Source organism: Urocampus carinirostris, chromosome 5 (genome assembly GCF_059441175.1).
Source record: "Urocampus carinirostris isolate Australia breed hairy pipefish chromosome 5, RoL_Ucar_1.0, whole genome shotgun sequence".
NCBI classification, from domain to species: domain Eukaryota; kingdom Metazoa; phylum Chordata; class Actinopteri; order Syngnathiformes; family Syngnathidae; genus Urocampus; species Urocampus carinirostris.
This window is the reverse complement of record NC_142353.1, coordinates 38,156,264-38,172,402: the sequence shown is the minus strand read 5'-3', so window position 1 is coordinate 38,172,402 and position 16,139 is coordinate 38,156,264. Positions and strand designations below refer to the sequence as shown.

Below are 16,139 nucleotides of genomic sequence, written 5' to 3'. Positions count from 1 at the left end.
AAATGCTTTTGTTGCTAAACGAGAATTCCCGCAGTTCCATTGGTTCACATGGGAAAAACCTGGCCTCATAGAACAATAACCACCAAGTCATTACAAAGTATTTTGCTGCCTTGACTTGCTACCAACAGATAGATAATTCAACCCTTGAATATTTATATCTGTGTGTCCTATGCATGAGCAGTAAATGCCAACGGTATTTCTGTTTTCTGCCTTTTGAGTTTTTGTTTTCTCTTGCTCTCGCTTTCTCTGTAATTTATTCTCTTAGCTGCAATTATATTCAAACAAATCACAAATACTTTTCTTGTTTTGGATTCCTGGAAAAGATCTTGATCTTTGTTCCCATTAATAGTGTCCATAATCAGAATTTACTATTAAACACGTATATAGAAATGTAGTTTTTTTTAATATACATTAAGAGATGAATGATTAAAATTCACGATGAAAGGAACTCTGGGTCGTTTGGCGTTTGTGATTTAAAACAAATAATCTATTATCAGGTACTGTACAGGAGTTGAGGAGGTAAAGGACAAACACAGTGTCTGAATCACAGGTGTTATTTACTGCCAAAAATAATTATTTGAATAAGCAAAAATATATATTAACTCTCATGTAAACATGCTTTTTTAAAATACTTGTCGGTCAAAAAATGTGCATTCATTTAATAGAAAATGAACCTCACCTAGAGGGAGTTGACATGATTGGCCGCCATCCCTCTGCCAAGGCTCAAAACCTGTGTTTTTTTTACTTTAGTTTTTGCACAGAATTTAAAAAAAGATTTAGGACATAGAACATAGTATATAATTATCCCCAACTGTAAGATATTTTTAATTCATTTTAAGTATAATATGTTTTTTTTTCTTTCCTTTCAGCTTCTTTTTTCTTTCCCTTTCTCTTTCCTTTTTGTCTCCCCCCCTAACCCCCTCTCCCTCTTTTCTGTCTTTTTTCTCTTTTACTCTTCTATTTTCTCTACATTATCTTTTTTTCCTATCTTTCCTTTTTTGTTTTCCTTTAATTTTTCATATTTTATCTCTTTTTCCTCTTCTTTTGTTCTTTTCTTCTTGTACTCCCCCGCCCAATTATTTCTGTGAAAAGCTGGGCAAAAGAGAGAGGGAAAACAATATTTTGTCTTGGTCGCTTTAAGTCATTGCCCATTCCATTCATTATATGCACAGCTCATTCCATCGCAGCTGTCTTCGTGCAGTGGGCAGGGGACACCCTGAACTGGCTGCCTGACAGTCGTAGGGCATCATTGTAGTTTGTATTATTCCTTGCGCTTTTTAGCGCTCGTTTTCGGCAGCAAAACAAAATACACATATAGGGGTCTAATATTACACACTGTACCTTTAACATCAAACTAAAACAATATCTTCTGTAAATCACAAACTATATCCTTCTAAAAGAATCAGTCATTATTTACCAGTTAATGACAATTTGACGCGTCTGCAACCGAACGAAGCAGGAAGTGAGTTGGTCACTTGTTTTCTCCGGATACCAAGGGTGGTGTCTCGACCCGAATGCGCATGCGTGGAGCTTTCGGTGTTGTTGAACCCCACTTTGCTTCATTCCTGTTTTCTTAGACGCTTTAAAGTTTCACGATCAAAACTTTTAGGCATTGACTTAGTTAATCTATCTTATTTTAGCCAAATTTGGACTATTTTAGCCACGCATAATTCGTCGACCTTGCTTTCTTAGTTTATGCTGCGCTTGCTAGCCGCTAACAAAGGAAACGGTTCTCGTGTCAGTAATTTGACGCAGCAGAGACCAAGTGGGGTTTAAAATGTCGAAAATGTGCGACGGAATAAAAGTCGAGGACGAAAAGGAGCACCAACGTCTAGAATCGGACGCTTTTCGAGTGATATCGTACAGAACAGGTTCGTCTGCTACCTATTTTTGTTTACCTTTTGTTTGTTACGCACGCTTGATTAAATTGATTGGTTTGGTTTTCCCCCAAATATTACATTTGTTTATAGATCTTTTGGGCTCTTATTCAATTTAAGATTATTTTCTTATTACAGTATTTCCGACAGCTAAGAGGCCTATGGTCACAGAGCCAAATCTCGCGAGACTTGCGCGAGTCGGGTAACGGGGACCATGAAAATGTAATTGTTCTCGTTGCGTCACACCAAAACGATAGATAGATAGATAGATAGATAGATACTTTATTCATCCCCGAAGGGAAATTCACTTTTCCAGCAGCATCCCTAAGCTGAGAACAATCGAAAATAACTGAGAACAATCGAAAATAACACGGGAGCTGCTGGAGTGGCTGCCATTCGTGACGGCGCCGGAGAAACGATTCAATTTGAATCATGTACAAACAAACAATTGAATCATGTACAAGAAACGATTCAATCTGAATCATGTACAAACAAACAAACAATTGAATCATGTACAACAAACAAACAAAATATTTATGTTTCAATAAGTGGAGTGTTAATAAAATGGGGGGAAAATAATTTCTGATACTGATATAACCAGGTAAAACTAATTTTAAGTTACCTGTCCAAATGAATGTTGTGCCATCTCACCTTTCCCACTCTCTCTGCTCGCTCCTGAAACTTTATCAAATAGTCCAAAATTTTACCTCATCTTCTCCGCTCACCTCGTCGTCCTCTTCTCCTTCCACTTCGCACTACAGAGACTTTTTAGCTGAGCCGTCTCTTATGACAAGATACAATCGAGCAAGATAGTGCTCCCCCTTTCGCAATCGCGCACCGCCCGCACATTCTCAGCGCACAAGAAAATCTAGCCAGCGCAATGTTCCCTCTAAACTGCGTGTGTGCGCAATTGCGCACTACCCAGAGCTTTTCAGCGCACAAGAAAATCTAGCCAGCGCACAAAAATCAGGGCTCAAAATTGCTAATTAAGAAGCGAATTAAGTCAAAGTTACAGTGCATGCAGGTAAAAATACATGGGTTTCCCTGACGCTGTGTTCGAAATGCGGTATTTTGATGACAATGTCGAAGTAGAACGAAGTTGAGTAAAGTCAGTAGAGTTTTTCGAAGACCGGCTTCTTCGGCTCGGCTCACCAAAAAGAACCGGCTCTTTCGGGTCCTAAACGGCTCTTCAGGTTGTTTTTGCTTCTTTAATCCCTACACGACCAAATATTATGTAAAATTGTGCACAAAATGACTTAAAGGAAGGGGGGAAATTGAACAAAAAAGAAAAAGATACCAAAATGAAAAAGAATTAGAATTTAGAATTTTACTTTTATTGTCATTCTTTGTAACAATGCACACAGAACGAAAATGTCGATACAACTGACCCGTACAGTTAAACTGTAGCGAGCCGATGCAGCCGCAGCCAAACAGGGCGCAGCCATTTTAAGTCATTAGGTGACCAAACCCCCCAATTCAAACCCTTAATGCTGAGCACCAAGCAGGGAGACAATGAGTACCAATGTTGTAAGTCTTAGGTATGACTCGGCCGAGGCTTGAACCAGCGACCTCCCAGTCTCAGAGCGGGCGCCCTACCATCTAGGCTACCGAGTGAAAAGCTGAGAAAAAAAGAAATGAAAGGAAGAGAAAAAAGAAGGAAAAATTCCGAAAAAAGTCAGAAAAAAAGAAAAGAAACAAACAATGGAAAAAGAGTAAATCGAGAACAAAAAGAAAAAGTAACACCTAGGAGAAAAAAAACAATGAGATTTTTTTAAAGGAATTAAAAAAAATAGAAAAAAAAACTGGGAAAAAGAAGACAAAGTTTGTGTCAGATTCAAATAATTTCCAATTATACCAAATCAATCTTGTTGCCAACATTGTACTTCCACTAAAAATGTGATTAAATACAGTTGTGTATCGTGCAACCGACTAAATAATACCCAAAAATGTTAGTATTATGCGACAAAAGATACAAGGAAAGAAAAAGAAATGGAAATCTTGTGAAAGAATTGTTGTAAAAACAAATAACGTTTGTAGGCCGTACAACCTTTGCAATAATACATTAGTCAATTCATTCAAAAGTGAAACATTTTTTTGCATTGCCGGAAACTCGGCAAAATGTAACGTGATGTCAAGTTTTGGACATGTTTGATAATTAATTATCTTGCCACACTTGGGATTGCCGTTGCTCACTGTTGTTTCAAGCGTTGCTCACCGACTTTGTGTGAACGCTCAGACCCGTGGAAAATTAGAGGGAACATTGCTCGTAACACTTTTCTTCTTCAAAGCAATCGCCTTTCTACCGTAAGTTACCGACAACAGAGCGGACCTGATTTAAAGCTGCATGTGCAGATTTTAGGAAGAAATTCAAAATTATTTTTGCCTGTGACCCCAGTGAAGATGGGCACAGATAATTATTACGTATTCGCAGCCACCAAACTGTCTCAAAACAAATCTCAATGCACTGTACTGACTAAAATTCAGAAGTCCGTACATTCACAGCAGCCGGTACACGTGCTGAGCAATGCTCACACGGTTCCCATGGCGCCCAATTGTCCTGCCCGTGTGGCGCCAGCTGCGGCTCGTTAACAGATTGGCTTTCCTTCTACTTAAGTTCAGTGTTCTCACTCTTCGTCGGTCAGTCCGTCAACAAACCTCTGCCCCGCAAGATGTGGATTCTGATTTTCTGTCCGGTATTGTTCCTGTTTATTTTGTCCTCTTTAATATCGGTTTCCAGTTTTGTTCCCGTTTATTTTTGTCCTGTTTATTATTCCCTCCAGTTTTCTTTCCCGTCTAGTTTGCCCTGTTTGATCTCGATATCCTGTTTCAGTATCAATCCTGTCTGTCCCGTCCTGTCCGGTATCGATCCCATCTGTCCGATATCTGGTCGGACAATTGGTATCGATCTCGTCGGTCTCTGGCTTCCTGTCTTTCCACGCCAGACCGCTGCCCAACGTGCATGACTCCCCATTTCCCGTAAAATAAAAGCTTGTGTGAGAAACGTCACGCATTTGGGTCCTGATCCTGTTCTGGTTCTTGACACATGTGACAGATCTTAAGTTTTGACAAAGTGATATAGGGGAGACCAAGTATTGCTACTACTACATGAATAATCACTATACTTGCAATCTTTCTAACAGTAGCATCGACTGATTGAATATTGTAGTGTGGCAGCAGGTGACTATACGGCATATTTTTCGCATGGAGATGAAAATTTCAGTCCGATTACGGTCAGCCCTGTTACTATTGTGTACGCCTCCTTAGTTAGTAGCTAGTAGAGATAAGATCTTCAGCCTGAAATTCGGCATAGAATGTCAATCATAAAGTCAGGCTTCTCTCTCGCTGATTTTTCCCTTCTCAGACAAGCTGTTCGTTGTCGCAAATGGCAAATATTACATTTTTGGAGTAGTCTGGGTACTGTGCATGCTGCACACTTGGAAGACAAAGTGTGGACTGTGGCGCCGGGCGTTTCGTTGTCGAAGATGGTAAAAATCACTCTTATGAGGTCGGCAGGGTAGCGTGCATGGAGCACACTTCGGAGTTAGCCAAAATAACCTTTGTTCTCCTCAAATAAAATGTGAAAATCCGGGTTTTTATCAGGCTCAGGCTGTTTCGGGCTTTTATACCCTCAGGCCGGGTCGGGTTGGACTGGAGTTTTTAGGCCCGATCTTACCTCCAGTAATTGGTGTCAGCATGTAATGTATTTTCACGCACCGGGTTAAACGATGCAGTCTCCGTAGGTGGTTCTATTTCTGTATTTAACACATACATATGGCGCACCTTATAATTGGGTATGATTGTCCTTTGGTGCGGCTGCCTTGCAACAACACAGGCAAGCATACAAATGTGTGTATTTAAAAATACAGCGGGAAAAAAAATAAGTTTGTGTTTGTTGTGGTTTATTTAAGTATTGATTACAAAGTAAAACAGGGGTAAAACATTGTTTTTTAAAAAGAGCTGGAGCAAAACTTGAAAGATTGCCAGTTTTCATTATAAGTCGCTGGAAGTTTCTGCTCTACCGTAGTCCTGGTCCAGATTAAACGAAAGCACGAAGAAGGACCTCCTTGGAAATGTTCAATTCGCATCTCTTCTGCTAGCGTTGCTGATTTTAGCCGATTGGTGACCATGGAAACGCTTATACCACTTGTTCCCTGCCCCATGATCCACTGCTCAAATTTTTACTCTAACTCGACTACCTCGCCTTATTTCTGCGGACGCTCAGCTGTGTTTTCTATACTTGTCTGAATAAAATTTTCAGCTTCTTCCACTCGACAGCAATTGATACATTCGTCTTCATTTTTTTCGCAGATGCTCGGTTTCCATGTTCTTCCACATAGTTGCTCCACAAACCCCCCGGTTGGAATATTTCACTTAAAATTAACCCGGCAATTATTCACTCCAATTAACTCGTTGACTAAATCATGTGTGTGGAATTAATCTCACACACAAACAAAAATTTTAAAAAATAAACGCTGCATCTGTCAAATTAAGTCACAGCATCTCCCATGGAAGCTCTTATACTTCATATAGTCAAAATAAATAATTACATCAGCGTAAATCAAGCTTGAGTATCTGTTGTCGTTGTTTTCGTGGATTGATTACGACCAGGGTTGGGTAGGGTTACTTTAACTGGATTACTTTCAATTACTTTCGGATTACTCCAATACCAAATATGCTAATAAAAGACAAAATAAACTAAATATGAATAAAATTATAACTCACAAGACGTGGTAAGCTTTCTCTCCTGGCTTTGATCTCTTTGATCTCTGGCAAAACTAACATAACATGCGACAGAAACAAAATGAAAATAAATCCAAACAGCTTGCCATCATTTTTGCCGTTCCGTGTATTCCGTTACCCCCCAAGCCTACACAAAATTTAGTAATTTTATTCATATTTAGTTTCTTTTGTCTTTTATTAGCATATTTGGTATTGGAGTAATCCAAAAGTAATTGAAAGTAATCCAGTTAAAGTAACCCGACCAAACCCTGATTACGACCTAAGGGGAAAAATGAAGAAGGTGTAAATATTTTCATGTGTCATTGTTTTTGTGATTACAATGCAAAAGTTCACTGCAGTGCCAATGAAAAAGAAAAATAAAGCAGTCTAATGTATATTTTTACTATCGTTTCCCCCAGATGTCAGTGATAAGAATCTCCCTCCTGGTCTTCTGAAGCAGGAGTTGCCTGGTGTTCAAAAGGAAGAGGACTTGGAACCGGTTCCCTTTAAAGAGGAGCAGCAGCTGCTAGCAAACATTAAAAAGGAGGAAGATTTTCAAGAGTTGTCTGTGATTGAAGTCAATCTAAAGACTGCAGATCAACAGGAAGAGAAAAGATGGAAGGAGCATCCAAGCAGTAGTTCTGGACAACACGTGAAAACAGAAGACAATGACAGGCACCTAGAAGGCTCACAAACTGACAGCCGACTGGCTCCAAATTCAGATGGTGATGACACATCACACTCGGCTGTAACTGATTTTGATGAGCAGTCAACAGGTGTCACTGACGGAAGATTCGCTGACAAGAGAAACCTTATGTTCCACACAAGAACCCACACTGGTGATACCCCTTTACCCTGCTCGGTTTGTGGTCAAACATTTCAAAGCAGTTTTAAGTTAAAAAAACATGCAAGAAAGCATACAGGTGAAAAAACTTTTGCCTGTTCAATTTGCTGTCAAACCTTTGCCCGCAAAGAATATTTAAGAAATCATACAAAAACCCACACGGGTGAGAAACCCTTTTGCTGCGCCTTTTGTGGTAAGACATTTGGCCAGAGAGGGCACTTAAAAAGGCATTTAAGAACCCACACTGATGAGAAACCTTTTGCCTGTTCTCTTTGTGGCAAGAGATTTCCCTGTACTTTTAAATTAAAACTACACGAAAGAAAGCACACAGGTGAAAAACCTTTTGCCTGCTCTATTTGCGGTAAAAAATTTGCCCGTAAGGACTGCGTACAATTACACTTAAGAACACACACGGGTGAGAAACCTTTTTCTTGCTCATTCTGTGGTCAAACTTTTGCTCACAGAGACTCTTTTAAAAATCACACAAGATCCCACACTGGTGAGAAACCTTTTTCCTGCTCAATTTGTGGTCAAACATTCTCATTGAAAGGGAATCTTAAAAGCCACACAAGAGTCCACACAGGTGAGAAACCTTATTCCTGTTCATTTTGTGGCCAAATCTTTGCTCACAGGGAATCTTTAAGAATTCACACAAGATCCCATATGGGTGAGAAGCCTTTTACTTGCTTAGTTTGTGGTCAAAAATTTTCTGAAAGTGTGCATCTTAAAAGCCACATAAGAACCCACACAGGTGAGAAACCTTTTTCCTGTTTGGTCTGTGGTCAAAACTTTGCTCACAAGCAATCTCTTAAAAATCACACTAGAACGCACACAGGTGAGAAACCTTTTCCTTGCTCAGTGTGCGGTCATAGATTTGCTGTTAGAGCAAATCTCAAAAGCCACATAAGAACCCATACGGGTGAAAAACCATTTTCCTGCTCAGTTTGTCATCAAAACTTTGCTCACAAAGTTTCTTTAAAAAATCATGCAAGAACCCACACGGGAGAGAAACCTTTTTCTTGCTTAGTTTGTGGTCGAAAATTCTCTCTAAGGGGGAATCTTAAAAGACACACAAGATCTCACACTAATGATTAACCTTTTAATCAACTCAGTTTGTGGTAAAAAAAAAAACTCGCAAGGAAGGTTAAGAGTCGTAATTGTCCTGGTGAGAATTCCAGTAAATACCAAAACTTGATACAACCTCATTTTTGGACTTATTGTTTAGTAGTCACATGTGAACCACCAGTAATTTTGTACTTGTTTTCAATGCTGTTCTTGACACTCTCAAATGTTGTCTTATGTTTCATTATTTGCTCAATTTATTAAAGTTTATTAATTCATTAAAGTCAAGTAATAATAAGTATTACGCACGGGGCATAAAAACTTCGCTTATATCGGTCATAAGAATGGTAAATACTCCATACCTGCAGGTTTTTCTCGACAGCCGCCCAGTTTGACCTCCCTGTTTGACTTCTGCATTTATTTTAACGTTTCATTTATAGTTTTTTTTTTCCTTTTCAAAGTTAGTTTTTTTATTTCTTATTGACATGTTTTACTTTCCACAACGATATTGTGATATAAATCAAGCAAACACCTCTGTGTGAACACACAAAAATAAGTGGGCCAGGGATACAGAAATGAACAGCCCCTTTAAATAACTGAAAATAGCATTATATCAGTATCAAACCACTGTAGAATAAATGGGATTTGTGTTTAAACAAAATTGCTAAATATTTATGAGGAAATTAACTGACCAAGCAACTCATCTTATAATCAGGTTTCTGGTTCAAGAAATAAAGAAATACATTCTCAGCAATTGTAAAGTACTGTATATAAAGTGATGTAAACAATATTATTATTTTTAAATGGATTAACAAATTATTTTTATTACGATATGGAGATGATAATTTTGTTGATAAGATTAATGAAAGAAGCGTCCAAAGTTATTTCGGGGACGGTTCTCTTATAAGCCTTTGGTTTCAACATGTCATCCCCTTTTTTTCTCTCAGTTATTTGTTCCTTTCATGATGTTTATTGCAATATTATTGAAAAAAAATGAACAAGAAAATACAAAAAGTGAACAGAAGTGGTCGTGGCATATTTAAGGTGTTGTTTGCACCTTCCATCTGGTCACAAATGTAGCCTGGCCACCGAATAACCGCAGGTCAAATTTGTCACTCGAGGAGTTTTGTTTTATTCCTGGGCCTTCACTACTTACTCGAAGTCAAATTTTAATTATAACTCCTGTCCTGTTTGCGTGGACTAGTTTCCTTTGTTGAAACAGAGTGTTTTAGAGATCTGAACATGTTAGGCCTTCCAGAAACTGGGCCTCCAGATCTGGACTGGAATCTTGTTGGACAGGATCTTCAGGATGCATGTATGTGGAAAGAGAAGCACATGCATTTCACAATAAAAACTTTATTTTGAATCGTTTATCAGCTGCTTCAGCATCGTGATGAGTCTTTTTCCCAAAGTCGAGGGCAGTTGTGAGTTTTTTGTTTATGAATAGAGAATGTATTGTTTTAAAGCCTAGCGGTGAAGACCCAAACAATATCAAGTTCATTTGATTGTTAATCATAGTTTTAAAGGTACACAAGCTCCCCACCGTTTTTTTTCTTTCCCATTTAGGTTCGAGAGCGTTCTCCATTCGGGACCCGGTGCTATGGAATGCTCTTTCCCCTGAGATTTGATTCGCAACCTCAGTGGAAATGTTTAAATCTAAGCTTAAAACACACTTCTATTCTATAGCATATGAATAATCTTTATTTTATGTTGACAATATCTGTGTATTGTTTGTTGCAGCCTGGTCATCCTGGAAGGGGGATTAACTCATGTGCGGTCCTCATGTTGAGGTTTTTGAGTTTTTCCTTGCCCTCGTGTAGGTTTTAGATCATGGGTTGGTGTAATACTAGTCTGTGGTTTGCAATAATCTGTGGTCTGTGCAGCCCTTTGAGACTATTTGTGATTAAGGTCTATACAAATAAACATGACTTGACTTATCTTAAAATACATTGCCTGTTGTTGTTTTGAGGGGTGGATCTTAAAGAGCATCATCAACTGAACTAAACCTTGCCGACTCCCTCAGGGATACTAGAAAACATTGCTTCAAATACTGTTGTTTAATCATCAGGTGAAAAAAGGGATTTGTGTTGGAAACAAATATCCTTATTTCCCCAAATACAGTTTGTAAGTGGAAAGATTTCGTTTAAAAATTACGCCGCCTCTTATGGTTAAGTTTACGAATCTGTACAGAAATAAAGTGACAGGAAGTGGTTGTGGCGTATTTCCCGTGATTGTTTACAGTCGTTCACTGCTTAACGAGCCCGGGTTGGTCCGCCAAAGGACCTCTGGACAATTTTGTCCCCCGATGGGGTATTTTACTCGCGCTGTGACTACTTAATCGAAGTTACACCCAATTGATAAATTCCTGTCTGCAAAGACTCGTTTCCGTGCGGGTCTAAACTTTCAGGCATTGTTTTGGTTAGCTTAGCCGATTAGCCTAGCTTAAATGGCCGATCTCTGTGCCTTAGTTTACGACTGAGGTAGCGAGCCGCTAACAAATGAAACGGTTATCTTTTCAATAATTTGACTCACTGGAGATCGATAAGGGATTCAAGTGTGAAAATGTGCGAAACGACAAAAGTCGCGTGCGAAGAGGAGCGGCGACGCCGACTGTCGGATGCTTTTTGCGGGCAACTCCAAGTGGCGTCGGACACTGCAGGTTTGTTTTTTGACTGATGATTTATTTAAAGCAGTATTAATTGACATGGTCTGTTTCATTGTTCTCTGCATTTAAATTCATTTGAGTCTAAAGATTCCTTAGGTTTTCGATTTCTTTCTTTAGATTTTTCTACTTGAATGCATAGGAGGCCTATTGCGACGAACACGCCGAAGACGAAATATCGCGTGAAGCCGCGAGACTTGTGCGAGTTTGATCGTTTGGCTCTTGATAGTCTTTTGACAAAGATACAAACTAGCAAGATAACTCCCCTCTAGTGTAGCAATTCTTTTTAACAGTAATAACTTGTTTCCTACAAAGTTAAATAGACAAATTGGCCAGGAAAAAAACGACCATCACTGCAGTTTTCTCTCTGAAGCAATCACCTTTGTAGTTCAGTCCTCTATGGGAAGTTCCTCCACGAACTGTGATGACTACGTTTTTTGAATTACAATCGTTTTTACTGTCATTGACATACCTGTCAACCTCCACGGCTCCATCCCCTTACAAACTGTTTTATTTTCCCTTACAAAATACAAAATAATCTTACACCATTTTTTTTCAAACGTAATTGTTTATGTAGTTTAACATGTTATATTGTACATGTGTTTCGTTATATCATATATATTGTTAATTAACATTTTGTTGTAAGTTCCTGAGTTGCTCGACATGAATGAGGTTTATTATAAAAAAAAAATCAAAAATGAAGTAGCTTGGACGTCCACTGTAGAAGGAAAAAGCACATGCAAATAGAATTAAGTAGAATAATACATTTTCTTATTTAAATTATTAATTCATTTTCTGCTTTCAATTATTGTTGGTAATATGCTGATTAAATGGATTACCACAAACCTATCTTTTTTAATGTTCTCCTTTTATACTTCCTTTTTTTCTTAACTTCTTTATACAACATAATAATTCGTAATATAATGCATCAAAGCAAGTGAGGCTTTTGAGAGCCGGCTCTCTTTAATGAATTGAGCCGGAAAAGCCGGTTCTCTAAAAAGAGACGGACTTCCTTTCACTAAACAACTCGAACTCGTTTGATTGATTTGCCGTTTCGTGATAGTCGGTGGATACCGGATGGTACCCATCATTGACAAATTTGCATTTTTCCGTACAGATTTTCTTGTACATCGTACACATCTTAAAATGCATAATAAACATACTTTGTGAGGCAAAAACGTACAGGTTGACAGGTATGCAATGATAACAACATAGTCAACAATGTTTACTCCGAGATTAGACGTGAGATTCCAGAATAAACATGTATTAAAAGACTTAAAGCCCTTGGGTGTAATATTTGACCACTAGATGGCACTTTATTGTCTTAGTTAAACATAAACCAGTGCCAATAAGCACAGTACAGACGCTCCCCTACTTACGACCATTCGACTTACGTAAAACGGAAGATATGAACTTTTCTTTTGAGATGTGGAAAAATAGCTAGACATTGCTGTTAGTTAGATTTTGTATAGTGTGCACCTTTTTCTGAGTACAGTCAACAACTATGATGTGGCTCTTTGTAGTAACACAGATGAAAAATTGGATCTTAGTCGCTAAATGGTTGGCCACCCCTGCTTTAAATGGAAGATGTTGAATAAAGGTGGAGAGAGAAGGCAGCCTTGGCTTACACAAATCTCCAATGGTGGCATTGATCAGGACTGCACTGCTGGCATTGGCGTACAGCTGTTCAATGGTCTGAACTAGTTTCTGGCCCATGTTGTAGATGTGTAGGGTGGCCCATGAGATGGCTTGCCTTACTCTCTCAAATGTTTTCTTGAAATCCAATAAGACATGATAGAGGATCTTCTGGTGTTGTCGAAACTTATGGCGTGGATTAAAAATCAGTTTTTTGGCACATTACCCCGATTTTAGCTAACCTGCATTGGCTCCCTGTTAGCTTAAGATGTGTTTTTAAAGTTCTGTTGGTAGTATACAAAATCATGCATGGACTTGCTCCCTCATATCTTTCAGATTTAATTTCCCCCTATGTTCCGGTCCGGAGCATTCGCTCTGAAAATGCTGGTCTAGTGATCTCAAGAGCCAAGAAGAGATCTGCAGGTTCGAGAGCGTTCTCCATTGGGGCCCTGGTGCTGTGGAATGCTCTTCCCCCTGAGCTTCAATCTGCAACCTCAGTGGAAATGTTTAAATCTAAGCTTAAAACACACTTCTATTCTAGCATATGAATAACTTCTATTTTATGTTGACAATATAAGGGGATGGTGTCAGAATAGTCTGTAGTTTGCAAAAGTCTTTGTTCTGTGCAGCCCTTTGAGACTCTTTGTGATTAAGAGCTATACAAATAAACATGGCTTGACTTGACTACCGCTTCCTTCTCTTAAACCTGCCTGTTCTTTGGATAGGATTTGGTCAGCTTCAGTCTGCTCAATAGGACATTGAGCTTAACTTTACTTGTTTGGGTGATTAGACTGATGGTTCTATAGTTGGAGGGTTCCTTTCTTGTTGATTTTTTTACATTTGATTAAATACAGACATGTCTTACACACTTAGGCTTAATGTATAATTGTTATCATTTCCCGCAGATGTCAGCGATAAATACCTTCCTCCCGGTCGGCAGAAGCGGGATTTGCTCCGGGTTAAAGAGGAGGAGAAACCGTTAACAAACATTAAAGAGGAGAAAGATTTCCAAGACTTGCCTGTGACTGATGTCGATTTGGAAGACGATGGTCAACATGAAGAGAACAATTGGAAGGAATCTTTAAGCAGCAGCTCAAGTCAACACATGACAGATGAAGGTGATGACGAATATGGTAAAGCGTCAAAAGCAAGCAAATGGTTGGCTCCAGTTTCAGATGCTGACAACACGTCACACTCGGCTGACACTGATGTAGATGAACAGTGGACATGTCCCATTGCTGGGAAATCTTTCAAATGTGTTGAGTGTGGGAAAATTTTGAAATCCAAGAAGCGTTTGGAAAGACATATGATCGTCCACATGGGCGAAAAGAGTTTTGCCTGCTCTGATTGTGGTAAAATATTTACCCGCAGTTACAACTTAAAATTACACATAAGAACGCACACAGGTGAGAATCTCTTCACCTGCTCGGTTTGTGGTAAAAGATTTGCTGACAAGGGAAGTTTAACCAAACACACAAGAACCCACACGGGTGAGAAACGTTTTTCATGCTCAGTTTGTGGTCTAAGTTTAGCTGACAAGAGAAACTTGATAAAACACACAAGAACCCATACTGGTGAGAAACCCTTTTCCTGCTCAGTTTGTGGTCAAAGATTCGCTGACAATAGAAACTTAACAGCACACACAAGAACCCACACTGGCGAGAAGCCATTTGCCTGCTCAGTTTGTGGTCAAAGATTTGCTCACAGGCAATCTTTAAAAAATCACACAAGGAAGCACAAAGATGACAAACCCTTTGCATGCTCAATTTGTGGTCAAAACTATGCTCACAAAGAATCTTTAAAAAATCACACAAGAACCCATACAGGTGAGAAACCTTTTGTCTGCTCGGTTTGTGGTCAAACATTTGCTGAAAGTGGGGGGTTGAAAAGGCATACAAGAATCCACACAGGTGAAAAACCTTTTTCCTGCCCAGTTTGTGGTCAAAACTTTGCTCGCAAGGAATCCTTAAAAACTCATACGAGAACCCACACGGGTGAGAAACCTTTTCTCTGCTCCATTTGTGGTAAAACTTTCTCCCAGAGAGAGCACTTAAAAAAGCACACAAAAACCCACACTGGTGAGAAATGCTTTCCCTGTTCAGTTTGTGGTAAAAAGTTTCCCACCAAATATAAGTTAAAAACACACACAAGAAAGCACACAGGTGAAAAACCTTTTGACTGCGCAATTTGCAGTCGAAAATTCGCTCGGAGGGACGGCTTAAAATTACATGTAAGAACACATATAGCCGAGTAACTTTTTTTGGTTGAAACTTTGCTCACAGGCATACTTTTACAAATATCCCTCAAGGACCCACATAGGTCAGAAACTTTTGTTTTTTTCTAAGTTTAACGTGAAAATGTTCATGAGGGATACATAAGTTTACACACAAGAACTCAAACTGGCGAGTAACCTTATTCGGCTCAATTTTTAGTGAAAACTTCCACGGAAAACTAAAACTAAAAGCTGTTAGTGTGCTTGTGTGATTACCAATTATCAAATAAGCTTGCTATGCTAATTTTTGCATTTATTAAGAAATATTATTTATCACTATGGTATAACATACTTGTTTGTATGTTTGTTGGCGTTTGAAATCTTACATCAACAAGATTATGAAAGGCAAATTTATATTTTTTCACACTTTCATGTTGATATTATCTTCTAAACATTTTTACGAGAGTCATTTATTCGACTAATAATCATTTGTTTGAAAAATATTGCATATGTATTTCAATGAACCCCTCTGAAATTTTGTTTTCAATGTTCCGTTCACTCACATATTAATTATTCTTGTTTATTTCTTTCGGATTTCTACATGTTCGGCAGTCCAATTAATAAAAAAAAAAGCATCACACATGGGCATCAAGGGTTTGATTATGCCGTTTAAGAATTAAAAACGGTTGATCTTCAATACCAACAGGTTTCATCTGTTCCTAGCAGCTCCTCAGTTTTGCTTCCCTGTTTTACTTTTGTAGTTATTTGAACTTGTTTTTATTATTTTTTTACCTTTTTTTAAATGTGAACACCCTCTTATGTTTTTTTCTTACATAATAATCTTGTGATATAGAATTAAATCTAAATGTATTTCTTGTCATTGATATCAACGGTGTGAAACATTAAATGCAATTAAATCAGACTTGGTACTCCAAGGTAAACATGTAATAAATACTTTTCAAAAGAAAAAAAAGATAAAATACTACCTGGATAAACGTCAGAAAGAAAAACTTAGAAGGTAGTGCTTAGAGACTGGCTTCAATTATAATAAATTAAATGGTAAAACAGTCTGCATTTAAATAGTGCTTTTCAAGTAGCTGGAGACCTCCCAAAGCACTTTACAATGTG

General features: G+C 38.4%; 2 protein-coding genes across 2 annotated transcripts; both read left to right on the top strand.

The window, feature by feature from the left end:
* Nucleotides 1–1,513: 1,513 nt before the first annotated feature.
* On the top strand, nt 1,514–9,548 carry LOC148366282 (uncharacterized). The gene is made up of 2 exons (XM_088336726.1): nt 1,514–1,871; nt 7,016–9,548. Exons 1-2 carry the CDS (start codon nt 1,778–1,780, stop codon nt 8,533–8,535), a joined length of 1,614 nt encoding a protein of 537 aa, XP_088192852.1. The 5' UTR covers nt 1,514–1,777; the 3' UTR covers nt 8,536–9,548.
* Nucleotides 9,549–10,746: 1,198 nt separating this feature from the next.
* LOC148366281 (uncharacterized) lies at nt 10,747–15,818 on the top strand. The gene is made up of 2 exons (XM_088336735.1): nt 10,747–11,161; nt 13,705–15,818. Exons 1-2 carry the CDS (start codon nt 11,065–11,067, stop codon nt 15,051–15,053), a joined length of 1,446 nt encoding a protein of 481 aa, XP_088192861.1. The 5' UTR covers nt 10,747–11,064; the 3' UTR covers nt 15,054–15,818.
* The last annotated feature ends 321 nt before the right edge of the window (nt 15,819–16,139 follow it).